At 36.7% G+C, this 26,611-nt stretch overlaps 1 protein-coding gene across 6 annotated transcripts in view; it reads left to right on the top strand.

Annotated features, from left to right (window-relative positions):
- Window positions 1-26,611, top strand: part of LOC150091143 (protein muscleblind-like) — a 920,216-nt gene that overhangs the window by 857,919 nt on the left and 35,686 nt on the right. For all 6 annotated transcript variants that reach the window (XM_090374423.1, XM_090374442.1, XM_090374460.1 and 3 more), the window contains one exon: window positions 16,165-16,249. In XM_090374423.1, coding sequence (XP_090230549.1) covers window positions 16,165-16,199 — 35 coding nt within the window. In that variant the 3' untranslated portion in view covers window positions 16,200-16,249. The remainder of the gene's footprint in view (window positions 1-16,164; window positions 16,250-26,611) is intronic.

The following is a 26,611-nucleotide window of genomic DNA, read 5'->3' on the forward strand; positions in this document are numbered from 1 at the left end:
TCTTCACCCACTCAACCATCCTTTTATCCATTGTAACACCTTGCCCTTAATGTCATACTGCTCCAATTTGTACAGTAGTCTTCCATGTGCCACAGTATGTCAAGAGCTTTCCTAAAATCCAGTATATGATATAAAAATTATTTTTTGCAATCAGTTCCTTTGTGAACATATCATAGTATCCAAAAAAATTGGTTAGGGAAGCTTTTCCCTAACAAACTCATGCTGTGTCTGAACTATAACTGCAGTTTTGTCTAGATGATCCTGCATTGCTTCTTTAACCAGTGACTCCATTACTTTTCCTGGAACAGAAGTTAAACTAACAGGTCTGTAATAACTCATGCCATCCATTGATTCCTGTTTGTGAATTTGCGATACATTTGCACTTCTCCAGTCCATGGGAATTCGCGGAATTCAAGGATGCTCTCATAACTATGGCCGAGGGTTTACTTACTTCCATTGCTGCCTCCCTTAACATAACTGGTGTATATTCCATCCACCCTGGTGCCTTTCTTATGTTTTTAACTTCAACAATTTCTCCTCCAATTTCCTGTCAGTTATTACAGATTCAGTTTCCAATTAGAGTTTGATAATCTTCTGGCCGCCACTTCTCTACAAAATTCTTCATCTGTGAATGTAGATGCAAAATACTCATTTAGTTTGTCAGCTACCTGAGCAGGATCATCAACAGTCAAACCATCGATATCCAGTGGACCAATCTGATTCATCAGATTGGTTTATCAAGTAAAGAAGTCTTTGCATCCTATTCCAAAGATTTCTCATAATCTGCTTACTCTTGCCTAACCTCCTTTTTGACATGATTACAGACTATCTTATATTTACCACAGGCTACTGTGGCACCTGATAATTTATATGCATCCCATGCATTTTTCTTCTCTGCTATGGTCTCATTGGTTCATTTGATATCCATATAGGCCTAAACCTTGAATAGTATTTTTTAGTTGGTAGAAAAGCCTAGTATCTTCTACAATTGCTTCCCTGATTGTTTCCCATTTAGAATTTGCTGTTGATAACATGATCAGTTAGTCTGTAATCAAGTCACAAAGGAGATTAGGCAAGCAAGAAAAGGCATGTTGCAAAAATATCTTTGGTAAAGGATGCTAAGAAAAACAGCAAGGACTTCTTTATGAATCAGATTGGACCACTCGATACCGATAGTTCGGCTGTTGATGAACTATCGGTATCGCTGACAAACTGAATGAGTATTTTCATCTACATTAACACTTGAGCAATTCTTTAGGGAAGTGAAGGACAGAAGCTTATTAAACTCTAATGGGAAGCTTAATGATTTTGTAATAACTAAGAGGAGAAATTGTTGAAGTTAAACATAAGAAAGGCACCTAGGCGGGACAGAACCTGTCCAGTTATATTAAAGGAAGTAAGCAAACCATTAGCCATAATTATTAAAGCATCCTTGGAATCAGAAGAAGTCCCCACAGACTGGAGATATGCAAATGTATCCCCAGTTTACAAAGGGGGATCAAAAGGGGACACAAGTAATTACAGACCTGAAAATTTACCTTTTGTTTCGGATAAATAATAATGGAGTTACTGGTTAAAGAAGCATTGCAGGATCATCTGGATAAGACCTAGTAATAATTCAGACACAGCATGGGTTTTTTCAGGGAAACTCTTGTCTGAACAATTTGATTGGATACTATGATCTGGGTACAGAGGAACAGGATGCAAAAAACAATTTTGATATCATATACTTGGATTTCAGGAAAGCCTTTGATACTGTTGTGCATGGAAGACTACTGTATAAAGTGGAGCAGTATGAAATAAAGTGAAAAGGTAAGTTGCTACAATGGGTAAAACGGTGATTGAGTGGGAGAGATAACAGCGAGTGGTAATCAATGGACACTACTCTTCGTGGACTAATGTTAAGTAGTGGAGTCTTCCAGGGTTCGGTGTTGGGCCCGCTGTTTGTTTGTTTGTATATTTATCAATGATATTGAGGAAGGTATTTCAGGCTTAATGTCTAAGTATGCAGATGATACAAAGGTTTTCAGGGTTGTTAATGATAGTAATGGCAATGTGCTCTGCAAGAGGATTAGAAAAGTTGAACAGATGGACTGAGAAGTGGCAACTGAAGTTTAACATTGACAAATGCAAAGTACTGCATATGAGTAGAAGTAGCCTCAGAGAAATGTACCAACTGCATGGCACTACACTTAGGGTGGTAGAAAAAAAAAAACCTGGGAGTAATTGTGCAGTCAAATATGAAGTTTTCTGAGCAATGCAGACAGGCTGAGGTTATGTGTATTGTCAGTGATATACAGGCAGTTCTTGCTTTACGAGTTTTTCTTTTTTAAATTTCAAGTATCAACAAAATTGAAAATATGAACATTAATTGCAAAAAAGTGAATGTTAAACATACATAAATACTGCATTTCAAACCACATGTGAAGCTATACAATACAGTGTACCCAGCTTTACGATTTTAATCCGTTCCAGAGATACCATCATATTGTGAAAATATTGTAACATGAACCCAATAACACATTGTTTTTTGGTAATTCATTCCACGACCTTGGAAGGTGAAATTTTCGCTGTATAACACTCTAAAAGGTCGTTTTTATAGTGCAAATTATATCAGTTACTAATCCAAATCACTAAAATGCACTACACTTTCATTGTTATCATATGTTGGTGGCAGGAGCAGCAGTACGTAGCACACGCTTCTTGATTAGACCGGGGTTCGACCCCGTGACCACCAAATACAGAGGATGTGGAAAGGTCAGGGAATGACCACCACAAAAAAACCCCCGGAGCAATATGGCCTTAGTTGCTAATGCTCCTAAAAACCAAATAACAACAATTATATGTTCTGTTATAAGAACCAATTTTGAATGCCTTTGTGACATTTTTCTAAAGCTCATTTCTGGAGTTAACAACGATAAAACAATAAAAACAATTTGCACTTGTATATTAATGACCTTCTTCCAGTCAATGGAAGAAGGTCATTAATATACAAGAGGAAAAGAGTGGGGGAAAGAACTGAACCTTGGGGGACACCGGCATTAGTGGAGAAGTTAGAAGACAGAGAGCCATCTACCATCACCCTCAGTGAGCGATCAGAGAGAAAACTGAATAACCAATTACTAAAAACAGTTGGCAAACCATAAGATGGAAGCTTGTTTAGAAGACCTTTATTCCAAACACGATTGAAAGCCTTTGAGATGTCAAGAGCAACTACTTGTGTTTCACCGAACCTTTCCATTGAATTAGTCCATAAATGGGTAACACAATCCAGAATATCACCAGTGGATCGACACTGACGGAATCCATTCTGGCGATCGTTGATCAGATGGAAGGTTTCTAGGTAGTTTAAGAGTTGGCGGTTAATTGATTTCTCCATTACTTTAGAAAGAGTAGAAGTAATTGCAATGGGATGATAATTGGATGGGAGGGATTTGTCACCCTTTTTAGGAACTGGCTGGATATGAGCAAATTTCCAAGCAGAAGGAAAAACACCTTTGGAATAAGAAAGTGAAAAAAGGCAGCCAGCAAAGAATAGGAGTAAGTTCAGGAGCACACGTTTTGAGAACAAGTGGAGAAATACTATCGGGACCTGGAGCTTTCTTAGCATCAAGATTTGTCAAAATCCTTCTGATATCCTTTTGACGGAAGACCACAGGAGGTATTGAATGGAACATGTTAGGAATGGTGGGAGGTGTTTTACCAAGATCATTAATACATGAGATGGAAGAAAAATGGGATGCTAGCAGGCCAGCTTTATCCTTGGCTGAAGTGACAATAGAACCATCTGGTTTGGACAGAGGTGGGAGCAGAGATGGACAAAAGTTGCAGCCAATAGCTTTGGCAAGAGACCAGAATGCTTTGCTACCATTAGGGCAAGAAGCAAGTTTTCTACTCTTAGCCTATTCAAACTCTAGTTTGGACTGATTAATAACTGCTTTACAATTGTTGCAAGCTTTGGTGTAGGCAGAAAATGAAACTGAAGAATTAGAAACAAGCCATTTATGATATGCAATATTCGTCTCTTAAACAGTCTTAGCACATTTATTGGAAAACCAAAGTTTAGATAAAGGACAAGATTTTAATGTGGAGTGTGGGATAATGGATTCCATTCCTGCCAGAATAATTTCACTGACACAAGCTGAGCAAACGTTGACATCAGAAGTTTTGAAACAGTAATCCGACCAAGGAAAAGAAGAAAAGAAGTCTCGCAGGTCATCCCATTTTGCATTTTTGTAATGCCAAACAACACGAGGTTGGGAACAGCCATGAGATAAAGGTTCCATTGAAGAGGAGACAATCACCAAGTTGTGATCTGAAGTGCCCAAAGGACCTCTCACTTCAACCGTGTACTTAGAAGGGTTGTTTGTGAGAAAAAGATCAAGCATATTGGCTGTATGATTAGGATTGTCTGGTATTCTTGTAGGTAAATGAACAATCTGTGCTAGGTCATTAGTAATTGCAAAAGCCTCAGCATCTCGACCTGCTGGATCGGTGTAACTAGAAAATGGAAGCCAGCTGGAGTTGTGAACATTAAAATCACCAAGGAAAATTACCTCACTGTTAGGAAAGTTGGACTGGAGAAAGTCAAGTTGCAAAGAGAGGAAGTCAAACAGCTCCAAGTGATTAGTGGAGTTGGGAGAACGGTAGAGACAACAGATGAATTTGACACAATGAGGTAGAGAGATTTTAAGCCAGAGAAGATCAAAGAGAGGAGATTCCAAATTGCCAAGTCTCTGACAGCAAATATCAGAACGGACATATGCACAAGTACCACCTTTGAGGCGAAAGGAATCATACAGCGAATAATTTGGGCATCTGAGATGAGCAGTAGTTGAATCAACCGATAACTGAGATTCTGTCAGAAAAGGTACATGGGGTTTGGCAGACTGCAAGTGGAAATGGACATAATTGAGGTTAGAATATAGACCACGTATATTTGTGAAATGAATTAGGAAGTGCTTGGGAGGTTTAGTTCTTTTCGCTTCCTTGCACAATATGCTCTAATAATAATAATAAATTGTCCTTCCACATGTCTGTCCCCCATTCTATTTAAAAAATCGTTTGACTTAGAGAAATATGGTAAACTTTGTTTCTACTGACTAGGAGGTCCCAGGAAAACTATTTTCATTTTTGACCCCAGAAAAAAATTACATGATTCCAAAATAATAAATGTAAAATTGCATATTTCAACTTGTGGCATCATTTTATTTTGCAGAATTAAATTATTATTTATTAACTAACTACAATGGGACATGCATTATTTTAAAGAAAATTCCATTATTTAAGATTATTAATATATTTAAAACCACTCTTACACCAATGTAATTAATAATACCTATATAATATCGGTTTAGATACACCATAGATAACTCTATGGTTTATCTAAGAAACTACGATGGTAGTGTGGGCGGCATCATTTGCTCTGTATCTCATATTGTGCTCTTCCTTCAAAATGAGTTGCCATGGTATTGCACTACCTTGAATAAGTAACGCTTCACTAATAGAGAAGACTATTGTTACTTATTCTCAGTGAGTAACACTACCCAGATGGCACCGTTTCAAAGCTATTGGCCTATCAGCGATGGGTGGGCAGGTACCATGGTATTGCAGACATGATAATCCAGTTGTGAAAATAATCACACAATATGAGAGGTGCCAAAAGATTTATATGATAATATTTAAAAATAACTAAATGCACATGGCATAATACATTAAGAGTAAGAGTTTAATACCTATATAATATCAGTGTAGATACATCATAGATAACTCTTAAGACACTACAATGGTAGTGTGGGTGGCATCATTTGCTCTGTATCTGATATTGTGCTCTTCCTTCACAACCTCCACACTATTGTGTGGAGGTTGTGAAGGAAGAATGTCTTTCAGCAGTTACATAAATTTATGATGACCAGGTGAGGATTTACATTTAATTTTGTTGACGCATTTTACAACAAAGTTCATCATCACATTTTCAATATTCACTATCTTGGAACATAGTTTTTCTTGGTGAATTATGTAATGAAAACAAAATTTTTCAGCATATAAATTTGTTCCCATATTATTTTTCAAATATGCCAAAGTGCTCTTGTTCTTCTCTACCATAGATCTTGTGCTGTTAGTGGATATTCCGAATAAGTTACTGTATTAAAGTTTGTATTTTAGCATAACTTCTTTTATCTTATTAAATATGTCTTCACCCATTGTTGTTGTTTTAAGTTGAGTAAGTAATAACAGTTCTTCTGTTGCATTAAAATTTCTATCTATTCATCTGTTAAAAACAGATAGTTCAGCTGTATCTGCCGAATCAGTCCTTTCGTCAAAAGTCAACGAATACTCCAGGGGCTCACATATGGTGAGTATGGGCTTGGCTCACCCAGGGTCCTGAGCTGTCTCTTTCCTGTTGATTCCCTTCTACTTCTGACTCTTGTTCTCTCTCTTTCTCTCTCTCACACACACACACACACACACACACACACACACACACACACACACACACACACACACACACACACACAGTAACTCAGAAATTTGTTTTTGGCTGGTGCAGCAAAAGGCTTGGCTTCCTTGCACCATATGGCTAATAATAATAATAATCAAAATAGGAATTTTTTTGTTGTAAGGCAGTGGCATAACTACAGCAAATTTACCTCAATGAAAATGGGTCAAGGGCCCTGCCCTTCCCTTCCCTGTTAGCACAACCACAAAAATTGAGGAGGAAAAAAAAAAAAAAAAAAGAGAGAAAAAGCTCAACATATATGACCATTTATATCTTTCAAATAGCGGACGTATTTTCGTTTTTACTTTTTCAGAACAAAGAAATAAAATACTGGGAGGAAGGCAATTTTGCCAACAAACTCTATTGTTATTTAAAATAAAAAAATCACAGACTGACATCAGAGTAATAAAATTACAATTAGTTCTGTCAAATTGTAACAAAACAAAAAGAATAGTAAATAAAAAAAAAAAGTGATAATGAATTAAATTTACAGCAATGAGTAACATATATTATCACAAACTGGACAACATTTGACGATCACTGACATCATGGACCATTCATAATTTGGGAATGTTCCATCATGTAAACTTATAAAAACTGGAATAATAAATTCACTTACATGGAATAATAAAATCACTTATTACAGAATCACTGGAAAATTGGCATTGCATTGCACACATTAAGCAAATAAATGCATACTTCTGTATTCCTCCCATCCAATTATCATCCCATTGCAATTACTTCTACTCTTTCTAAGTAATGGAGAAATCAATTAACCACCAACTCTTAAACTACCTAGAAACCTTCTGTCTGATCAACGATCGCCAGTATGGATTCTGCCAGTGTTGATCCACTGGTGATATTCTGGCTTATGTTACCCATTTATGGACTAATTCAATGGAAAGGTTCGGTGAAACACAAGTAGTTGCTCTTGACATCTCAAAGGCTTTTGATCGTGTTTGGCATAAAGGCCTTCTAAACAAGCTTCCATCTTATGGTTTGCCAACTGTTTTTAGTAATTGGTTATCCAGTTTTCTCTCTGATCGCTCTCTGAGGGTGATGGTAGATGGCTCTCTGTCTTCTAACTTCTCCACTAATGCCGGTGTCCCCCAAGGTTCAGTTCTTTCCCCCACTCTATTCCTATTGTATATCAATGACCTTCTTCCATTGACTGGAAATCCTATCCATAGTTTTGCCGATGATAGCACATTGCATTCAACTTTCCATTTTGAGAAACCTTGTCCTGCTCAATCAGCTTCAACTTTATTATTATTATTATTAATGGCCATATGGTACAAGGAAGCCTGAGGCTTATGCTGCACCAGCCAAAAAAAATTCCCAAGTTACCCCCTGAGAGAGAGAGAGAGAGAGAGAGAGAAGTAGAAAGGAATCACCAAGAAAGAGAAGAATGATGATATCCAGCTCAGGACCCTGGGTTTGCCAAGCCCATACTCACCAGATGTGAGCCCCCGGTGTTAACTTCTCGAAAATCTGCTACCAATTTCTTAAATGCCGATCTTCAGGTAATTCTCCAGTGGGGCAAAGACAACTTAGTTGATTTCAACCCTTCTAAAACTCAGTCTTGTCTTATATCTCGCAAAAAGAATTCTTCTGCTCCTATGCTTATCTTTAGTGACACTCCGATTTCTAGACAAAATGATATATCTCTTTTGGGGATTACCCTGACTTCTAATCTCTCTTTGCACAAGCACATTACAAATATTGCTTCCTCTGCATCTAAAAAACTTGGTTTTCTCTTTCGCTCTCAGCGTTACTTTTCTTCCAAACAGCTGCTCACTCTGTATAAATCGCAAATCTGCCCTGCTATGGAATATTGTTCCCACATCTGGGGTGGTACCCCCAAAACCTCTCTCGGGCTTCTTGATTCCATTCAGAAGAGGGCAGTTAAGTTAATTAATGATTCATCTCTAACAGAGTCTCTCCACTCGCTTTCTCATAGACGTACTGTTTCTGCTGCATGCCTCTTCTACAGATACTTCCATGGGCACTGTTCTTCCGAACTGGCTTCTATAATTCCCGCTCTCTCTTTCAAAATAGTCCGAACATGTGCTACCACCAGCCAACATCCATTTACTGTTCAACTTCAAACCCACAGAACCAACTTTTCATCTTCCTCATTTATTCATTCAACTGCCGTTTTTTGGAACAACCTTCCTTCATACTTATTTCCTGAAAATTACAATCTACAGAAGTTCAAGTCCAATGTCAACAAATATCTTCTTTCGTCTTCTTAAACTCCAACCTAAGCACGGTACTAAGTACTATAGGTTCTAATACCTCTCGTGTTTGGGGTTCACATAAAAAAAAAAAAAATTCAGAGGTGCCCATTCATCGTTTTCTGAGCACAAAAGGAAAGATAAAAGTGCAGACAACAAAAACAACTTTTTCAAAATTCATATTAAATGTATTGATATTATGATCCATCAACAAATTTCAATTTAAAAAAAATACCGACACCAGCGTAATAAAATTACAAATTGTTCTGTCAAATTTTAACAAAATATAAAGAATAGTAAAAAATAAATAAATAAATCTACAGCAATGAGTAACATATATTAGTATCAAAACTGGACAACGTTTGACGCTCACCGACGTCATAGATCATTCAAAATTTGTGAATGGTTCATCGCATAAAATAAACTAATGAAAACTGGAATAATAAATTTACTTAAATCTTCAGCCTTTCTATCACAAGTTAGAAAAAATTGCAGTCGTGCTGATTGACACTTTTTCTTACTCTGAGAAACTTAAAAATTTAGAATAATAGTACACGATGCTTGATAACAGCTGCAGAACTTTCTTTGCCAACAATGGAAATGGAAATCTCTCTGATTTGCTAAATTCTTTTGTTTAGTTTCCCACTGTCATTTCTTTCCCAAGTTACTCCTTCAAGTAGCTTTGCAATTAATTTTCCCACACAAATGAAAACAGAACAGATACATTTAAAAGCTTATAGAATATATTATTCACGGCCAGCAAACAAGTCCAGGTCCCATTGACCATAACCATAGACGAGGGTAGAATGTTATTGTGAAAATGGGAAATTATCATCAAACCATAAATTTCATGCTTTGAAGTAGGCCTTTACTCTGCCTGGTCATTGTTTATTCTGCTCTGTGAACACCACAGGATAAATGCTAATTACAGGAACGGTTCCTCCCTTCAGTTTCAGAACGCCAAGTGTGAGGATCAAAGGATTATTAGATCAATTTAGATGCGTCTCTGGTTAGCATAGTAATAACTGATTCCTAGTTCTTGTGGTTTAGGGCAAGTGAGTTAATGCAGCTGGGTTTTTTTTTTTTTTTTTTATACAAGGTATTTCTTGTCCTTTACATTTTAGCATTAGTAGAGGCATATGATTCAAGAAAGCAAGCTTATGCAGCATCAGCCAAAAAAAAAAAAAAAAAACACTATCCCATTTCACCCCTCCATTTGTTCCAAGTACCTGTCCAGCTCAGCCTTAAATTTATTTAGGCTATCAAATTTCACAACAAAGGATAGAAGTCTGTTCCACCAACCAACCACCCGCTGGCTAAAGGCAAACTTCCGCACATCTATCCTACATCTCTCTTTCCTCAATTTGAATTTATGCCCTCTCAAATGATTATTTCTGAGCAAGAGGAAGTATTCCATCAGCATTGAGCATGCTCAAACCACTCAAGGCTTTATAAAAAAATAAAAATAGACATACGAGTTAGTACAGACAGTTGTTTCAAGGCTATTTGGCCTTTGTCGGTGAGTGGGCAGGTACCCTGTGGTATAACGACTGACAACCCATTTGTGAAATTAACTCCACAATATGAGAGATGCCAAACATTGTGCAGTAGTTTAAAACTCAGTTAAAAATAAAGAATGTTTTTATTATATCTTTTAGAATTTTCAATGTCATTCATCTCCTGAATCGAAACATGGATGTTTTCATGGTGTCTGGAATCTGCAATATGAACATCTGTATTTTTATCAGTTATTTGTGTTTAGCCAGCAAAATCAAAGCTCTACAGCAAGGTTAGACAACTCTTGATAGCATCACACAGATGCCATGTAGGAATAGGGGTTAATTAGAGGAAAGATAGATGCTTTTCAATTTCTTGATGTCTATTGAATGGCAAAGACACATTTAATTTCTCATAATTCAAGTATATCAAAATAATTTCATAATCATTTAGATAATTTCATAAATAATATCATAATCATTCATAACAAAAATATTTCATAATCATTTAGATAATTTCATAAATAATATCATAATCATTCATAACAAAAATATTTCATAATCATTTAGAGAAAGAAAGGAAAAACCTGACTCAAGTAAATAATACAAAGGTCTTTGACATAACAGAAGAGGAGAAAAAGCAGTATGTACTGCAACTTAAAGGGGCACCTCCATAGCCAGGTGGGCAGGAGCAGCAGTGCTTAGCACACGCTTCTTGATTAGACCAGGGTTCAAGCCCGTGACCACCAGATATAGAGGATGCGGAAAGGTCAGGTAATGACCACTGCATATTCCCGGAGCAATATGGCCTTAGTTGCTAATGCTCCTAAAAACCAAACAACAATTGGAACTTAAGAACAAGTTTGAGCTTCTGCAGACTGCTCAAGACCAAGATATTGACGAGGAATATTACAAATTTCTGAAAGTGATAAAGCCCAAGAAACCTATAGGAAAAAAAGAAATCCAAAGAAGAAAAAATTAGTCAAGAAACACTTGTCATGATGAACCGAAGGCGACAAATGAAGAGCAAGAAAAACACTGACAAGGAGAAAATTGAGTATACTGAGTTATGCAAAGCCATTAGAAAGAGACTCAGAGAAGACATAAGAAGATTTAACACAAGAAAAGTAGAACAAGCATTAAGGGAAAACAAAGAATTTAAATCAGCAGCCATGAGCACTAATACAGAAAGACAAATGATACTGAAACTGAAGAATAGTAATGGTGAACTTATAAATAGTAGAGAAGGCAAAATTCAAATAGCAGAAGACTACTATAAAGAGATATACAAGGAGCGAGAAAATGATGCAAGCAGTGGAGAAGATGGATCACAAATTAATAACACATACAACATGCCTGATATCCTTCCTGAGGAGGTAGAATATGCATTGAAGAAAATGAAGAATCAGAAAGTCCCAGGGTAAGATGAAGTTACTGTAGAGTTGTTAAAATTGGGAGGAAGAGACATGACACAAAAACAGGCAAGAATCGTCACAAACGCATTAGAAAAGGTGTGACACCTAAGGAGTGGAATAATGCAATCATAGTTTTGCTGCATAAGAAAGGAGATAAATCAGAAATTGAAATTATAGACCAATTAGCTTGTTATCCCACATCTACAAGTTGTTCACATGGGTCATTACTAACAGATTAGAAAGAATACTTGATGAGAATCAACTAAAAGAGCAAGCTGGTTTTAGGACTTTATTCTCAACTATGGATCCCCTTCATGTAATGTCACAGCTAATGGAGAAAGAAAATGAATATAGAACACCATTATGCCTGGCATTTGTGGATTATGAAAAGGCATTTGACTCCATACAGTATAAGGCAATGTTTCGGGCACTGGAAAGACAAGGCATAGATACCCCATATATTATGATTTTGAAGAAAATATATGCAAACGCTACCTCCTTTATTAGACTAGACAAAGTCAATAGTAAATTTAAAATTGAGAAAGGAGTTCAACAAGGAGACATAATATCTCCGATGTTGTTTACTGCTGCCCTTTAGGAAGCTTTCAGAAGATTAGACTGGCTGCAGAAAGGAGTCAATGTGAATGGAGAGTACCTGAACCATTTACGATTTGTAGAGGACAATGTGGTCATAAGCCACAATCCCAAAGAATTGGAGAAAAATCTTAATCAGTTATGCAGAGTTAGTAAGGATTTTGGACTAAAGATGAATATGGCTAAAATAAAAGTAATGATGATCAAGTATGCCATAGAAAGGGATATGATGATTGAAGGTGCAGTAATTGAGAAGGTGGAGTCATATACTTATCTAGGACAAGTCATTAGCTGTAATAATGATAAATGGCTGGAAGTCAAGAGAAGAATAAATTTTGGATGGATAGCATTCAGGAAATATAGTCACATACTGAGGAGTAATATCCCAATTTGTCTGAATGTAAAATAATGAACCAATGTATACTCCCCACCATGACTTATGGAAGTGAAACTTGAGCACTCACCAAAATAATGGAAGAGAAGCTGAGAACTACACAGGAAAGAATGGAACAAATTATACAGGGAATCGGACTGTTAGATAAGAAGAGAAACACATGGATTATGCAGCAAACTCAAGTAAAGGACATTCTTATCAAAACTAAAGAACTAAAATGGCCTTGGGCAGGACACATAGCTTGAAGACATGATGACAGATGGACTAAGAAAATAACAGAATGGTACCCAAGAGGAGCTAGAAGAAAACCTGGAAGACAACAACGGAGATGGACAGATGAAATTCATGAGTTTGTATGTAGTAAATGGATGGCCATTGAACAAAACAGAAGGAACTGGAAAGTTGCTGGAGAGGCCTTCATCCTGCAGTGGATTGAAAATGGCTGATGATGATGGTGACACCAAAGGATTTGATTTCATTTATAAATTAAAAAACACAAACAAATATATAGAAATTTTAAAAACATAACATTTCTCAGATGCCGTATCAGTAGCTAGGGTTAATTGATCAAACTTATACAAATACAACAAAAAATGTAATCAAAATTCCCTTTCAAAAATAGGTAACAATAAACAATATACAGCCACTCCCTGACTTACGTAAGGGTTGCATTCCGCGGAACTCTACATAAGTTAGAATTTCCCTAAATGCTTATGCAGCACTTGCAGCTATGCACAATGAATTTGATTGAAGGAAAAAAAGAAATGTTCTACAAACATGTAAATAGAATTATTTATTCAATTTTTTTATCTGATGCGCAGGAAAAATTACAAAAGTGTACAAAATTTCAAAATTATAAAATTACAAAAAGAGATAGGAGACAGGCGTAATGTCAGCAAGTTTTACCTTTCGAGCGTCATTGCCAGAATTAACTCTCCAGCTGATAAGCATGCCACTGTGGAAGTTGAGGGCTGTGGAGATTTAGAAGGGGTTTTTTCCAACACATCACAAAATTTCTCTGCAGCTGCAAAATCGGCACTGACGACTTCACTGCATACTTTAATGTTTCGGAAACCAGTGCAATGCTTGAACCTATTAAACCACCCGTTACTTGCCACGAACTTGGCTTGGGGTTTGCCATACTTATCCTTAATGTCTTCGTAAATACTTCTTGCTTTTGCTTGAATGGCCATTGGAGTCTGGGGCACTTGCTTCTGAATCTGATTTTCCATCCATATTATTAATAGCTTTTTCATCTTCAATATAGCACCTGAATGCTGTTTTGTGAATAATGTTGATCCTTTAACATGTTCTTTTGTACGCGAGCTGTCCCTTAAAATATTATTCACTGTTGAAGCAGCGAGACCTAATTCCATGCAATAAATGACAAACTTTGTCCTGCTTCATACTTCTTAATTAATCATCTTCATTTCTTGCACTTTCCATTGGTCCCTTTCCCTTCACCACTCTAATAAGTAAATTAAATAGTTATGAAGAGAAGATTCTAAAAATTTATTTGTTTCTTATATGATTGAAGATTTCAGTGAAGGGGAACTCATTTCACCATAATACCATGACGTAAAAGCCCACAGAATTCCAGTTATCTGTATTATCACAAATGCAATAAGATAGAGTTTACTACCCGTTTATAATTAGTTGCACTAACAGAAAAGCCCAATATACCAGAAAGTGCAAATTGCTTTTATTGTTTTATGGTAGTGACCTCCAGAAATGTGTTTTAGAAAAATATCACAAAGGTGCTCAAAATTGATTCTTATAATGGAACATACGATAACGATGAAAGGGTAGAGTTACAAAAATTTCAACTTCCAAGGTCTTGGAACAAATTACCAAAAAAAACCAATGTATTATTGGGTTCACATTATGATATTTTCACGATACCTCCATTTATTCCTACGGGATGCAAAATATGTTTCCATGATTTTTTTAAGTTTGCAACGGCCAGCAAAAACGTACATAAAGTCTAATTTCCATAAGTAGAGTATTACATAAGTCAGAGAGCAGCTGTATAGATATTCAAATTGCATTCCTTTCAGTATGCAAAATACCAAATATCTTATATCCCACTATTGAGCACCCCCATGAATTCAAAAAATTATTTATTCCATGCAGTCTATGCAACTCATTTTACATTGATTCAATAACAGTTATGATTTCATATTTGTTATTCAACCAAAATGAAATAGGAAATATGTAATTTTTTATATCATTATTATACTACTTCAGTCTTTTTAAAATATGACACAAATATAATGACCTTTAATTTCATGCCTTCTCGGAATGACCCACCCACCTTTCAACCAGTCGCTGATCATAGACCATCAAACCTCTCCTTATAACAATTTCAGTTTTTGACTTTTGTTCCATTTGTTGTTGTTTTTTTTTTTTTTTCTCAAACAATGATTTTGTTTGACAACTGTACTTCAATAAACTGACCTTTCAAAAATTAAAAAATTCAGAATATTATCAAGTGGCCTGACACTTATTGTTTTATTTTATTTTTTCAATGTAGTTAAATTTGAATCTCAGTTCTTTGTGTTTTATTGTTCATTGTTTAATATGTCTGGTTTATCATCTTCTTAAACAGAGGTAAGCACATCATTTTAAATTAATTAAAATTCTTAAATTATTGCTTGCTAATATTATCAAGTGTAAGCTCCATCTTCCACTATAACTTTATTAGATTAAACATAATTATAATATCAGTGGATAATTACTGATATTAATTATAATATCAATATACTTTCCACGTTTTCCACATTTTTTTAAGTCTTTTATAATATTCTATTATAATATAACTAAGTTTCCTCTGAACTAGTTAGAACATTAAATTTGAGTTATATTTCTTATTAGAGTTATTTAAAGCTTATTTGATTGAATAATTCCTGCTATGGACATAAACTGTATCAAAAAAAAATACAGTAAGTTAGTTTCAAAAATTTCTTTTTGATGTTTTTTTTTTAAAATAATTTTTTAATTTTGAAACAGGCATTTCTGATATTTTTATTCTCTCTCTCTCTCTCTCTGTCTTCTGAAAATTTTTCATTTCACGAAGAGCATGTTTAAATTGGTTTGGCCCTACTTCTGCAAAACATTTGTATTTGGAAATACATTTTTCCACTTAAAGGGATCCAAAGTGTATACTTATGCATTACCACTGATTTCAAGGAAATACATTTAATATACTACATTACGTTGTATTTTTGCTCTTAAATTTCATAACTTGCTTTAGTGTGTTAGAAAGATAGAAATTAATAGTAGTAATTATATCTTTAAATAAAATAAAACATTATAATTATTAAGTTTTTTTTAACAACATTGAAAAATTGTTTTTGAAATTATTTTCAGCATCATCAATAAAATTATAAAAATGCATGATCATTCTGACTATTCACATTTCATAGTGATATGGTATTTTTCATTCTCTAATGTTCGTTACATCCCTAAATATAGGTGAAATTAATAACTGTGGTATAAATTAAATTACCTTTTTTGTTTCTACCTTTAGTTGCTGGACACCCTGCCAGTTTGCCGAGATTTTAAGTCTGGCCAATGTAAGCGGCCACAGTGTCACTATGTACATCTTGTAGAAGGTAAGTTGCAATTTAAGCATATGATGTGAAATTGATTTTTTAACTTTATTCCAGTATGAACCCAGTATCTGTGGTGGGTGCTTGAGAGGAGAGCCTCAAAAATAATGTTCTATGTTAACTATTAATTAGTGATAAAAGTCTGAAATTTTTTTCTACCTTTGTAAATATAGACCAACTTTTACTGTAATCATATCTGAGCTGATTTTTTTACAGTTTTCACTGAGTAAATAAGTCCAAGAACCTGTCAGGTGACCTTTCACCATTTGCAACATGACACAATTTCTTATTACATGTTTGTTTGTTTATGGTTTTCATGTTAGTTGTTTTTACTTCCTGGTTGCTTTCGGAAGATTTATTATTGTTTTCACACAGTAAAAACAGGAACCTGAAACCAGTATTTTCTCCAAATGGCCACTATGCTGCAGGAAGCATGATATGTGTATTTCCCTCATGTTATGAAGCATGCCAAATTTGAAATAAATTTTGAAAAAAATTGAAAATGGAAGTATGTATATCTAACATACACTGTCCAATCAAAAAAAAAAAAAAAAAAAAAAACTGCATGTGTACCCTGTATGCATGAAAGATGTTTTATGTGAAACATCTTTGATGAAAATCAAAACTGTTTTAAAATCAGACATCTAGAACCGAATTCACAAACGATGTAACGTTTTATGCTCACGCTCGCTACTTAGAATCGATGAATCAATGCTTGGAAGGGATTAGCAAAATCCAAGCCAATAGCCTAATTACCCATTTGATTGTAGCCATTTGTTGAATATAATGATTGCAACAAAACAAGCATTTGTATTGTTACAATCTGCATTTTCATTACATTCCACTGTTAGGTGCCACTATAGATGCTTTCACATTTAACAATTTTCTGATTAGTGAATGTCACACTGCTATAGCCTTTGTGTTCAGTGATGCAGAGCATTGTCGAGAGTATCGAGCAAGCCAACCTAACAAAATAGATATGGAGGTAGTAAGGAGTGTGTGAGAACGACAGACTATCGAGATTGCATAAAAGACAAACAGAAAATCAAGCATTGGATTTAGCAGTGCCTTCAACAAGCAATGCCACTCCATCTAACAATGATGTACTTGAAGGGAGCATTAATTATGTACAAGGAACATTTCTCCAATTGCGGAGCAGATGAGTTTAAATGGTTGAGCTCCTTTTCTTTACACTGACTACTATTTACATAAGAACGCACATGAAGAGTTTGAAAGGATATTTATGAAAAATGATTTGTGTTCTGTATGCTACATTTGCGATAGTCTATAGACCTCTGTAGCTGAGTGGTCAGAAGCAGGAGTGTGGTAGCACACACTCTTTAAGTAGACCGGGATTCAAGCCCTTGACTGCTAAATATGGTCAATCTGCCAATCCGTACTGGACTAGCGTGGCAGATTATGGACCTTTCCTCTCAGCATGATTTGTTGAGGAAGCTTCCATCCTGCAGTGGATTGATAATGGCTGCAGTAAAAAAAAAAAAAAAAGTAAAAATGGTTTGAAAACAACACTAAGAAACCAGCTGCTATAGATGCACCATTTATACACACTGCATTTCCTGTTGTTGATGTTGATGGGATCCTTTTGTGTAATAGCTGCAGAGGATCACTTAAGAACAACACCATTCCAGTGCTATCTAAGTCAAACAGCTTTGTCTACCCAGAAATTCCATCTCATTTACTGAAGTTGGATTTAGTGATAGAGAGGCTTATTTCTCTTTGCTTACCTTTTATGCAAATAAGGCACCTGAGACACGCATATGGACAATATGGCATTCTGGACCAAGTGATCAATGTGCCTGTTTCAGTCAACAGGATGGTCCATCACTTGCCAAGGGAGATTGACTGAAATAGGCACATTGATCACTTGGCACAGAATGCCGTATTATCCATATGCGTGTCTCAGGTGCCTTATTTGTGCATATAAAAGGCAAGAAAATACACAGGTCCAGCTATTTGATTGGGTTATTAAGAAAGCGAATAGCTTCAGTATTTGGTCGACATGCCTCTCTATCAGTTGTATCAAATCACAATAGATCAATAATTCTTTGATGACAGTCACATGGAAATTAATTTGGCTAAAGAAAACATAAGTAAAGTGGATCCAATCGAGGAAAGTATCATCGTCCAACAGCAAACGTTGTTGTAGAGTGATGATAAATATCTTAGAATCGCAACAGGAGAAACTAATGTACTGCAGAGCTTACTGTTTGGCAAGCAGGGAGAGGAACTGTCCTTTCCAAGCATTTATCTTGGACAAGTCAGAATGTTCAGAGAGAATTTGCGTGTAACTCCGTTCATGATGGCAATGAGCGAGCTCAGACAATCTGACCAACGTGGTGTTACTCCATATCATCTCCTTTATGTAGCAATGAAGATGAGATTGAGAATTAGAGACTCTGATGGTGGCTTTCAAATACATAGATACCAAACTGACTTTCGAGTAAGTTCAATTGAAAGAATACATTAACAGTTGTATCGAAAACAATTTGGCCTTGCTAAGGACATTTCCAAACTTGACCTTCTACTGGGCTCAACGTAAGTGCAATCTATTTGCCATTAGTAGACAGCTCAGTAAACCAACAATGTTCTTGACTCTTAGTACCAGTCAAATCAGTTGGCCATGCTTGTTTCAGTTATTGTACAAGTTACAGAATATACGATGCAAGTGACATTCACTTCATGCAGAAGGCGACGCTAGTGAAAGAAGACACTACCTTGTCGCAATGATCGACAAGTTAGTGTCTGTCTCCGCTAGTGAGGCTTCGGGGAGCATCAAGTTTCAAACTCAAACTCACAAACACATTCACGTGTTACAAGAAAATAATGCCTAATAAATGGGCCCCGAGTGCCAAGCGATAGTGACAAGCGATTTTCTTCCAGTGATTATAGAGTGATCTCCAAAGTGATATAGTTTCTTTATTTTCCAGTGTGGCTGTTATTTTATTTACTTGAAGTGGTTCTGTGCTTTAAAAGTCAAAAGTAAGAACCCAGAAAGGCAATCCACCTTCTTTTCCTATTCTTTATATATATCACCAACCAAATCCACTAACTTAAACAACCGCTTGGTCACTGGTGGCACCGCTCCTGGCTCCACGTGGCGGGACCGGTAACCTGGGGGAAAAACCAACCCTCGGGGCTAAAAGGAGCAAAGATGGAAATAAGTGAATTTCCACGTTTAGAGCCGAAGTGCTCTCAACATGAACACGACAATGACACTGACAATGACTTCTCTCTTTCAAAGAGACAAAAAAAGGACACTAGGAAACAGGAATCTCCAGCTTTCCTCATAATACACTCTTTGTCATCCCAACCTGTGAGCAAGCTCTCACCTTTCATCATCCAGAGATGCCTAGAAAACACTGCAGGTTCACCAAAAATGGTTAAACGTCTCCAGTCAGGAGATCTACTAGTAGAGACATCTTACTCAAGACATTCTGAATTACTACTGCAACTTACTTCTTTAAACGGAATACTAATTCAGGTTACCCCACACAACACACTAAATTCTTCCAAAGGAGTGATCTCTGAATGGGATCTATTATATGTTTCTGAGGAAGAAATTTTCCAGGAGCTAAAAGATCAAAATGTGTCTCATGCAAAACGTATCATGATCAGAAAAGACGGCAACTTAACTCCCACGTGAAACATAATCTTGACTTTCAGTACTCCAAATCTACCGGGTTCTGTCAAAGCAGGTTATTTGAATTGCCACATTAGGCCATATATCCCAAATCCGCTCAGATGCTTTAAATGTCAAAAGTTCGGCTGTTCTCAGACAGCATGCCGTGGAGATGCTATATGTCCAAACTGCAGCTGCAACAATCACATGCAAGCAGAATGCAAAGCTCCAACGCCACAGTGTCCTAATTGTAGTGGCAAACGTCCAGCCTACTCCAAAGACTGTGAACTATGGAAGATAGGAAAAAAAATACAAAAATATAAAATTTAAAATAAAGTCTCTTACCAAGAAGTGAAAGAACAGGTCAACTTAAGTATACCAAAATGCCCTTATGCTTCTACCATTCACAGACATGAATCAGTGGCATGTCAAACAGAACTGTCCATCTCTCCAAAAATATCAATATCAGACTGGGCTCAATCAGTAGTCTCAAGCATCCATCTAAACCAAATTCAATAGACCAAAGCAATAACATGCCACTCACAATTCCAACCCAGAGACTTCCACATCGTCAGGCAGCAGAAAATTTGCAAAGATCTTATTCTGCTGAGACAAAAGTATCAGGTCTAACAAGCACGGATACAGATGATTCTATCGGTCAAGAAGAACTGCTTGAAATACACGCAGAAGATGATATGGACAATAGCAATGAATCGGGACGTCCCACTTTTCCCCGAAAAGAAAAACGAAAACCAGACCATCATAAACAATCAACTTATAAAAAGCAGTCAGATACATCTTCCACGAACAAAACCAAATAATGGAACACATCATTCAATGGAATTGTAGAGGTTTTTGCAGCAACATCAATGATATCAATGAACAAATTCACTGCTTCAATCCTGTAGCTATGTGCCTACAGGAAACCAACTTGACACCCCAAGTTTCCACTACAGTCAAAAATTACACTATCTACAGACAAGATAGATCTGACACTAATAGTGCTCATGGAGGAGTAGCCATCCTGTTGGACTCAAGAATTCCATCCAGATGCATTCCATTGCAAACCTCTTTAGAAGCTGTTGCCACACGCATAGTAATTGGAATCACCGTTACATTGGTCTCAATTTATCTTCCACCTAATCGTCCATATTCTATTCAGGAAATCGAAGATCTTGTGTTGCAACTACCAGTTCCCTTCTGTCTACTAGGTGACCTTAATGCTCACCACCCATTATGGGGTTCTTCCAGCTTAGACAGGCGTGGAAAACTTGTTGAAATGTTAATAGATAAGCAGGATTTAACATTGTTTAATACTGGCTCTCCTACCTATGTTCATTTTCCTACCGGATCAACCTCTGCAATAGACCTTTCCATTTGCTCTCCAGTGCTCTATCCAAGTATCCAGTGGGTAACTCTTAACACCCCTCACAAAAGCGATCGATCATTTCCCAATAATATGCAAAGTTCAAACTTCCTGTTCATTACCAACAGACAATCCATGTAAAATGGAAATTTCCAAAGGCTGACTGGATAAAATATAGCATGCTTGTCTCGTTCGACAACCATATCATACAGTGCTCTTCTATCAACCATGTTACTGAACATATAACAAACCAAATTCTAACAGCTGCAACTGCTGCAATTCCACAATACCAAGTCAGGAAAAGGCGAAAATTAAATTATTGGTGGAACGAAGAGTGCAACAATGCAAAAAAAGAGAAAAACAAAGCTTGGAATCAATTCCACAAACATCCAACCACTTCCAATCTTATTAATTATAAGCGACTTAGAGCAAGAGCCCGTAATATCAGACAGACAGCAAAAAAAAGAATCTTGGATTAAATTCGCTTCCTCAATTAATAAAAATACAGATATCAAACTGATCTGGAGTAAGATAAAATTGTTAAATGGCAAAATTCCTCCAACATCTACTCCACTAATTAACTGGAATAGACAGGAACTCTCTACTCCTGCAGAAATCGCAAATGCACTAGGATCTGTATTTTCTCAGTTGTCCTCCTCAACTTCTTATGACCAATCGTTTCAAAAAATTAAAGGTGTAACTGAAAAATCCAAACTGAATTTCACTGACAGATGTGCACTAAAATATAATCAACCGTTTACCATGGTTGAACTTCAGCATGCTCTTACCAACACAATGAACAGCGCCGCTGGCCCTGATGGGATATTTTATATAATACTCAAAAATTTAAATCCAAAGTCACAATCATCACTGCTGTTCTTCCTCAATCGAATATTCACTGAACATACATACCCAAGTTCCTGGCGTCATTCCTATGTTCTGGCTATCCCAAAACCTGGTAAAGACTATTCTGTTCCTCAAAACTACAGACCAATTTCACTTACCAGCTGTCTGAGCAAAACCCTCAAAAAAATGATTCACCGCTGCTGACTTGATATCTTGAGTCCCAAAACTTAATCAATAACAATCAATTTGGTTTCAGAAAAAATCGATCATCATTGGACCTTATGATTAAAGCCGAAGTAAACATCAGAAATGCATTCATCAAAAAGGAGCATCTCGTTATGGTCTGTCTGGATATTGAGAAAGCCTTTGACACCACATGGCGTTTCGGCATTTTAAAGGATCTACATTCTCTTGGCCTGAGAGGAAATTTGCCATATTTCATCCAAAATTTCTTAGAACAAAGATCCTTTCAAGTTCGTTACTAAGGAATTCTCTCTAAAAACTTTGTTCAGGAAGGAGTCCCTCAAGGGTCCGTTCTGAGTGCCACTCTATTCGCAATTAGAATTAATCACTTAATTGAACTTATTCCGAAAATAGTGAACTCATATATTTATGCCGATGATCTCACAATCTCTTGCCACTCTCAAAACATGAACTACATTGAGAGACAATTGCAGATATCAATAAATCAGATCCAGATTTGGATGACACAAAACGGTTACAGACTATCCAGCCAGAAATCTACTGCCATTCATTTCTGTACCATACGTAAAATGCATCCTGATCCTGAACTCTAATTAGATAACCATCTTATTACAATAGCAAATAGTATTCATCTACTTGGCTTAATTTTTGACTGTAAGTTAAACTATCAAAAACACATTGTACATCTCCGGACAGCTTGCTAAAAAAAATGAACATACTCGGAGCCTTATCAGCAACAACCTGGGGAGCAGATTGTTACACCTTGCTTCACTTCTATAGATCCATAATTAGATCTCGTCTGGACTATGGTGCACCTGTCTTTGATTCTGCTAGGGAAAGTGCCTTATCTTGTCTCAACCCTATTCAACATTCAGCTCTAAGAATAGCTCTAGGTGCATTCAGAACATCTCCAGTGCAAAGTCTCTATGTAGAAGCCTACAAAGCTTCTCTAAACATCAGAAGAAAGATGTTATTATTGAACTACGCAACCAAGATCCAAAGTCAGTCGACCCATCCTAATTAGTCAATATTTAATGATCCACCACTCACGATCTTTTATAGAAACAAACCACAAGCAACTAGGCCTGCAGGTATTAGGTTAATGGAACTAGCAGAAAACTGGAATATACAACTCAATAAAGTCCACCAAGAACCTACAGATCACGTTCCTCCATGGTCTGTCATCATGCCGTGTTGTGACTATTATTTCCACCAATGGGGGAAACACTCTTTAACGGGTATTAACATCCAGCAGCTCCACACTGCACATTTACAAAGTTATGCCGACTTTGCAAAAATATATACTGACGGTTCAAAGTCTGAGAATGGATCAGGTGCAGCAATGGTATTCCATGACACTATCACTTCTGTGTCACTTCGGACAGAATGCAGCAGTTACACCACTGAATTATATGCCATAAGCTTGCTCTGGAAAACATTTCTCATCTCTCAATCAAAAAGAGTATAATCTACAAAGACTCGCAAAGTGCCCTATTAGCAATGCAAAAGGTTTCCCCATCTACTCATCCACTACTACAGCTAATCAGATCAGAATTGATTCATCTCTGAGTTCATCTGCAAAATGTCTTCTGCTGGATCCCAGGCCATACTGGAATACCAGGAAGCAAAACTGCAGATGATGCTGACAAGCATCCATCCAGCACATCCCCAATGAATTTTCTGGTCCCGTTCAGTGATTACAAAGTACATATACAAAATATATGTAAGGAACGATGGAAACTACAGTGGCAAACGCACATTCATAACAAACTCCTTGAAATTAAACCTATACCGCAATTATGGGCCTCCAATTTTCGCACAAACAGACAAGAAGAGGTTGTCCTGGCCAGAGCCCCGAATAGGCCACACCCATTTGACCCATCTATTCCTGTTATCAGGTAATGACCTTCCACAGCGTTCACATTGCCACAAGCCACTCACAATAAAACACATACTCCTGGAGTGCATCTTGTATAACAACTCCCGTCTAATTTCATTCACTTCTCTCTCAAACTTACAGGAATTGTCACTTAGCCATATCATAGGTGAAAATTCAAACCTTACAGAATTTTTTTTCTTTCTGAAACGAATAGGTTTATATAACTGTTTCTAACTGCTTCCATAGAAGCCAATAAAATTAGTGTTAACTACTATGATAGGCGCAATATGGCCTAAGTAGCCTTTGCACCAGAAAAATCCAAGCACAACAACAACAACAACAGCCGGATAAATGACAGACTTGTCGATATGAAGCACCATTCATGCCTTGTCACAGGAATGGCAAGTGATGTCTTTTCCATGCAAAAGTGTAATGTCCAGTTTGTCAATCAAATTTCCAAACCAGAAATGCCATCAAAATATGTCATATCCGTTACTGACATCTCTGATCGACACCTCTTTTTCCCCTTGAAATTCACTATTCTGTTATGACTTTGCAACATTTCGTTTTCAGTTTGTCGACTTATTATTATTATTATTATTAGCCATGTGGTGCAAGTAAACCTATTCTGTATGCCCCTATTTCCCGAAAAAAGATAAGATAAAACAAGACAGACCGAAATGCTCCACTTCTAAAAAACAGACAGACCAATTGACCACAACTAAACTCAAATAATGTCTAATATCATACAGTGGAACTGCAGAGAGGAATAAGAAGCAATTCTGACGACATAAAAGATTTACTGATTCAATATAATCCGATAGGAGTATGTATACAAGAAACTTTATCATCTCAAGCTTCACCAAAATTTACAAACTATACAATATATAGAAAAGACAGGATTTTGGAGTCTCCTGCTCGTGGAGGAGTAGCTTATAAAATCAAACATACTGTCCAGGCAAATTCAGTTACAAACTAGTCTAGAAGCTGTGGCAGCACGTATTTCAATCGGTATATCAACTACCCTAACTTCTATATATATATTTCCCCTTCTCAACCATTTTCGAATAGAACTTGATAATTTGGTTATGCAACTACCATCTCCAATCTGCCTTTTTTGGTGACTTCAATGGCCACCATCCATTATGGGGGTCGCCTGCGATTGACACAAGAGGCAAATTAATCAAAACATTCATGAATAATAACAACCTAACTATACTGAACTCTGGGTCTCCCTATCTATATTCGCCTATCTACAGGATCTACCTCTGCAATAGACTTGTCAATCTGCTCACCAGCAATTCTCCCAAGTATGACATGGACAGTGCTAAACTATTCTCTAAACAGCGATCACTTTCCAATCCTTTGCTCATTACAAACACGGGTAACTGTAAATCTCGAGCACCGATCCACCTGGAAGTTCAAGAAGGCAAACTGGGAGAGCTACTGTACCCAGGTCCAGTTAGACAGGAGTTATGTTCAGCAACATCCAATTGAAGACGTAACTAACTACATTACCAATCAGATACTAAATGCAGCAAAAAATTCAGTTCGGAAGTCACGACCTCACAAGTGCTCCCACCATAACAACTGGTGGAATACAGATTGTTCTAATGCCAAGCGTGAGAAAAACGGTGCTTGGAACAAATTCCATAAGTTTCCTACAACCAGTAATCTAATAGAATACAAAAGACTTAAAGCCAAAGCAAGGCAGATTAAGAGAAAAGCCAAACATGACTCCTGGATCTCATTTGCCTCAACTATCACCAAAGACACTGACCCACAATTCATTTGGAGAAGAATTAAAGCGCTAAATGGAAAATTCATTCGCCCACCCTCTCCAATACTCTGTTGGAATGGGAAAGATCTATCGGCACCTAAGGAAATCGCCAATGCACTAGCAGAATCATTCTCTGCAATATCTGCTTCTGCTTCCTACTCTATCTCCTTTCAGCGCATCAAAGTAGATGCAGAATGCCGCAAAATTAACTTCTCCACACGGCTCTCACTTCCATACAATCAACCATTTAATATAACAGAACTCAAAGAATCCTTAAATAAATCTTCAAATAGTGCTGCCAGCCCAGACGATGCACATTACATCATGCTAAAACAATTACTTGAAGAGGACTTACGTACCCTATTGATATGATCTTCTATAATAGAATCTTCTCAGAAAATGCTTATCCGCTTTCCTGCCTTCATTCTCTCATACTACAATTATAGGCCAATATCACTCACAAGCTGCATGGGGAAAATTTTTGAAAGAATGGTACATACAAGGTTTACCTGGATCTTAGAAGCAGAGAACCTTTTAACAGATCATTAGAGTGGCTTTCGTAAGAACAGATCCACTCTTGATGTCCTTATCAAAGCTGAATCGAATATTCACAATGCCTTTGTCATAAAGCAACATCTAGTCATGGTCAA

This window comes from Mastigoproctus giganteus, chromosome 1 (genome assembly GCF_048544385.1).
Source record: "Mastigoproctus giganteus isolate SK-2022 chromosome 1, ASM4854438v1, whole genome shotgun sequence".
Taxonomy (NCBI): Eukaryota; Metazoa; Arthropoda; class Arachnida; order Uropygi; family Thelyphonidae; genus Mastigoproctus; species Mastigoproctus giganteus.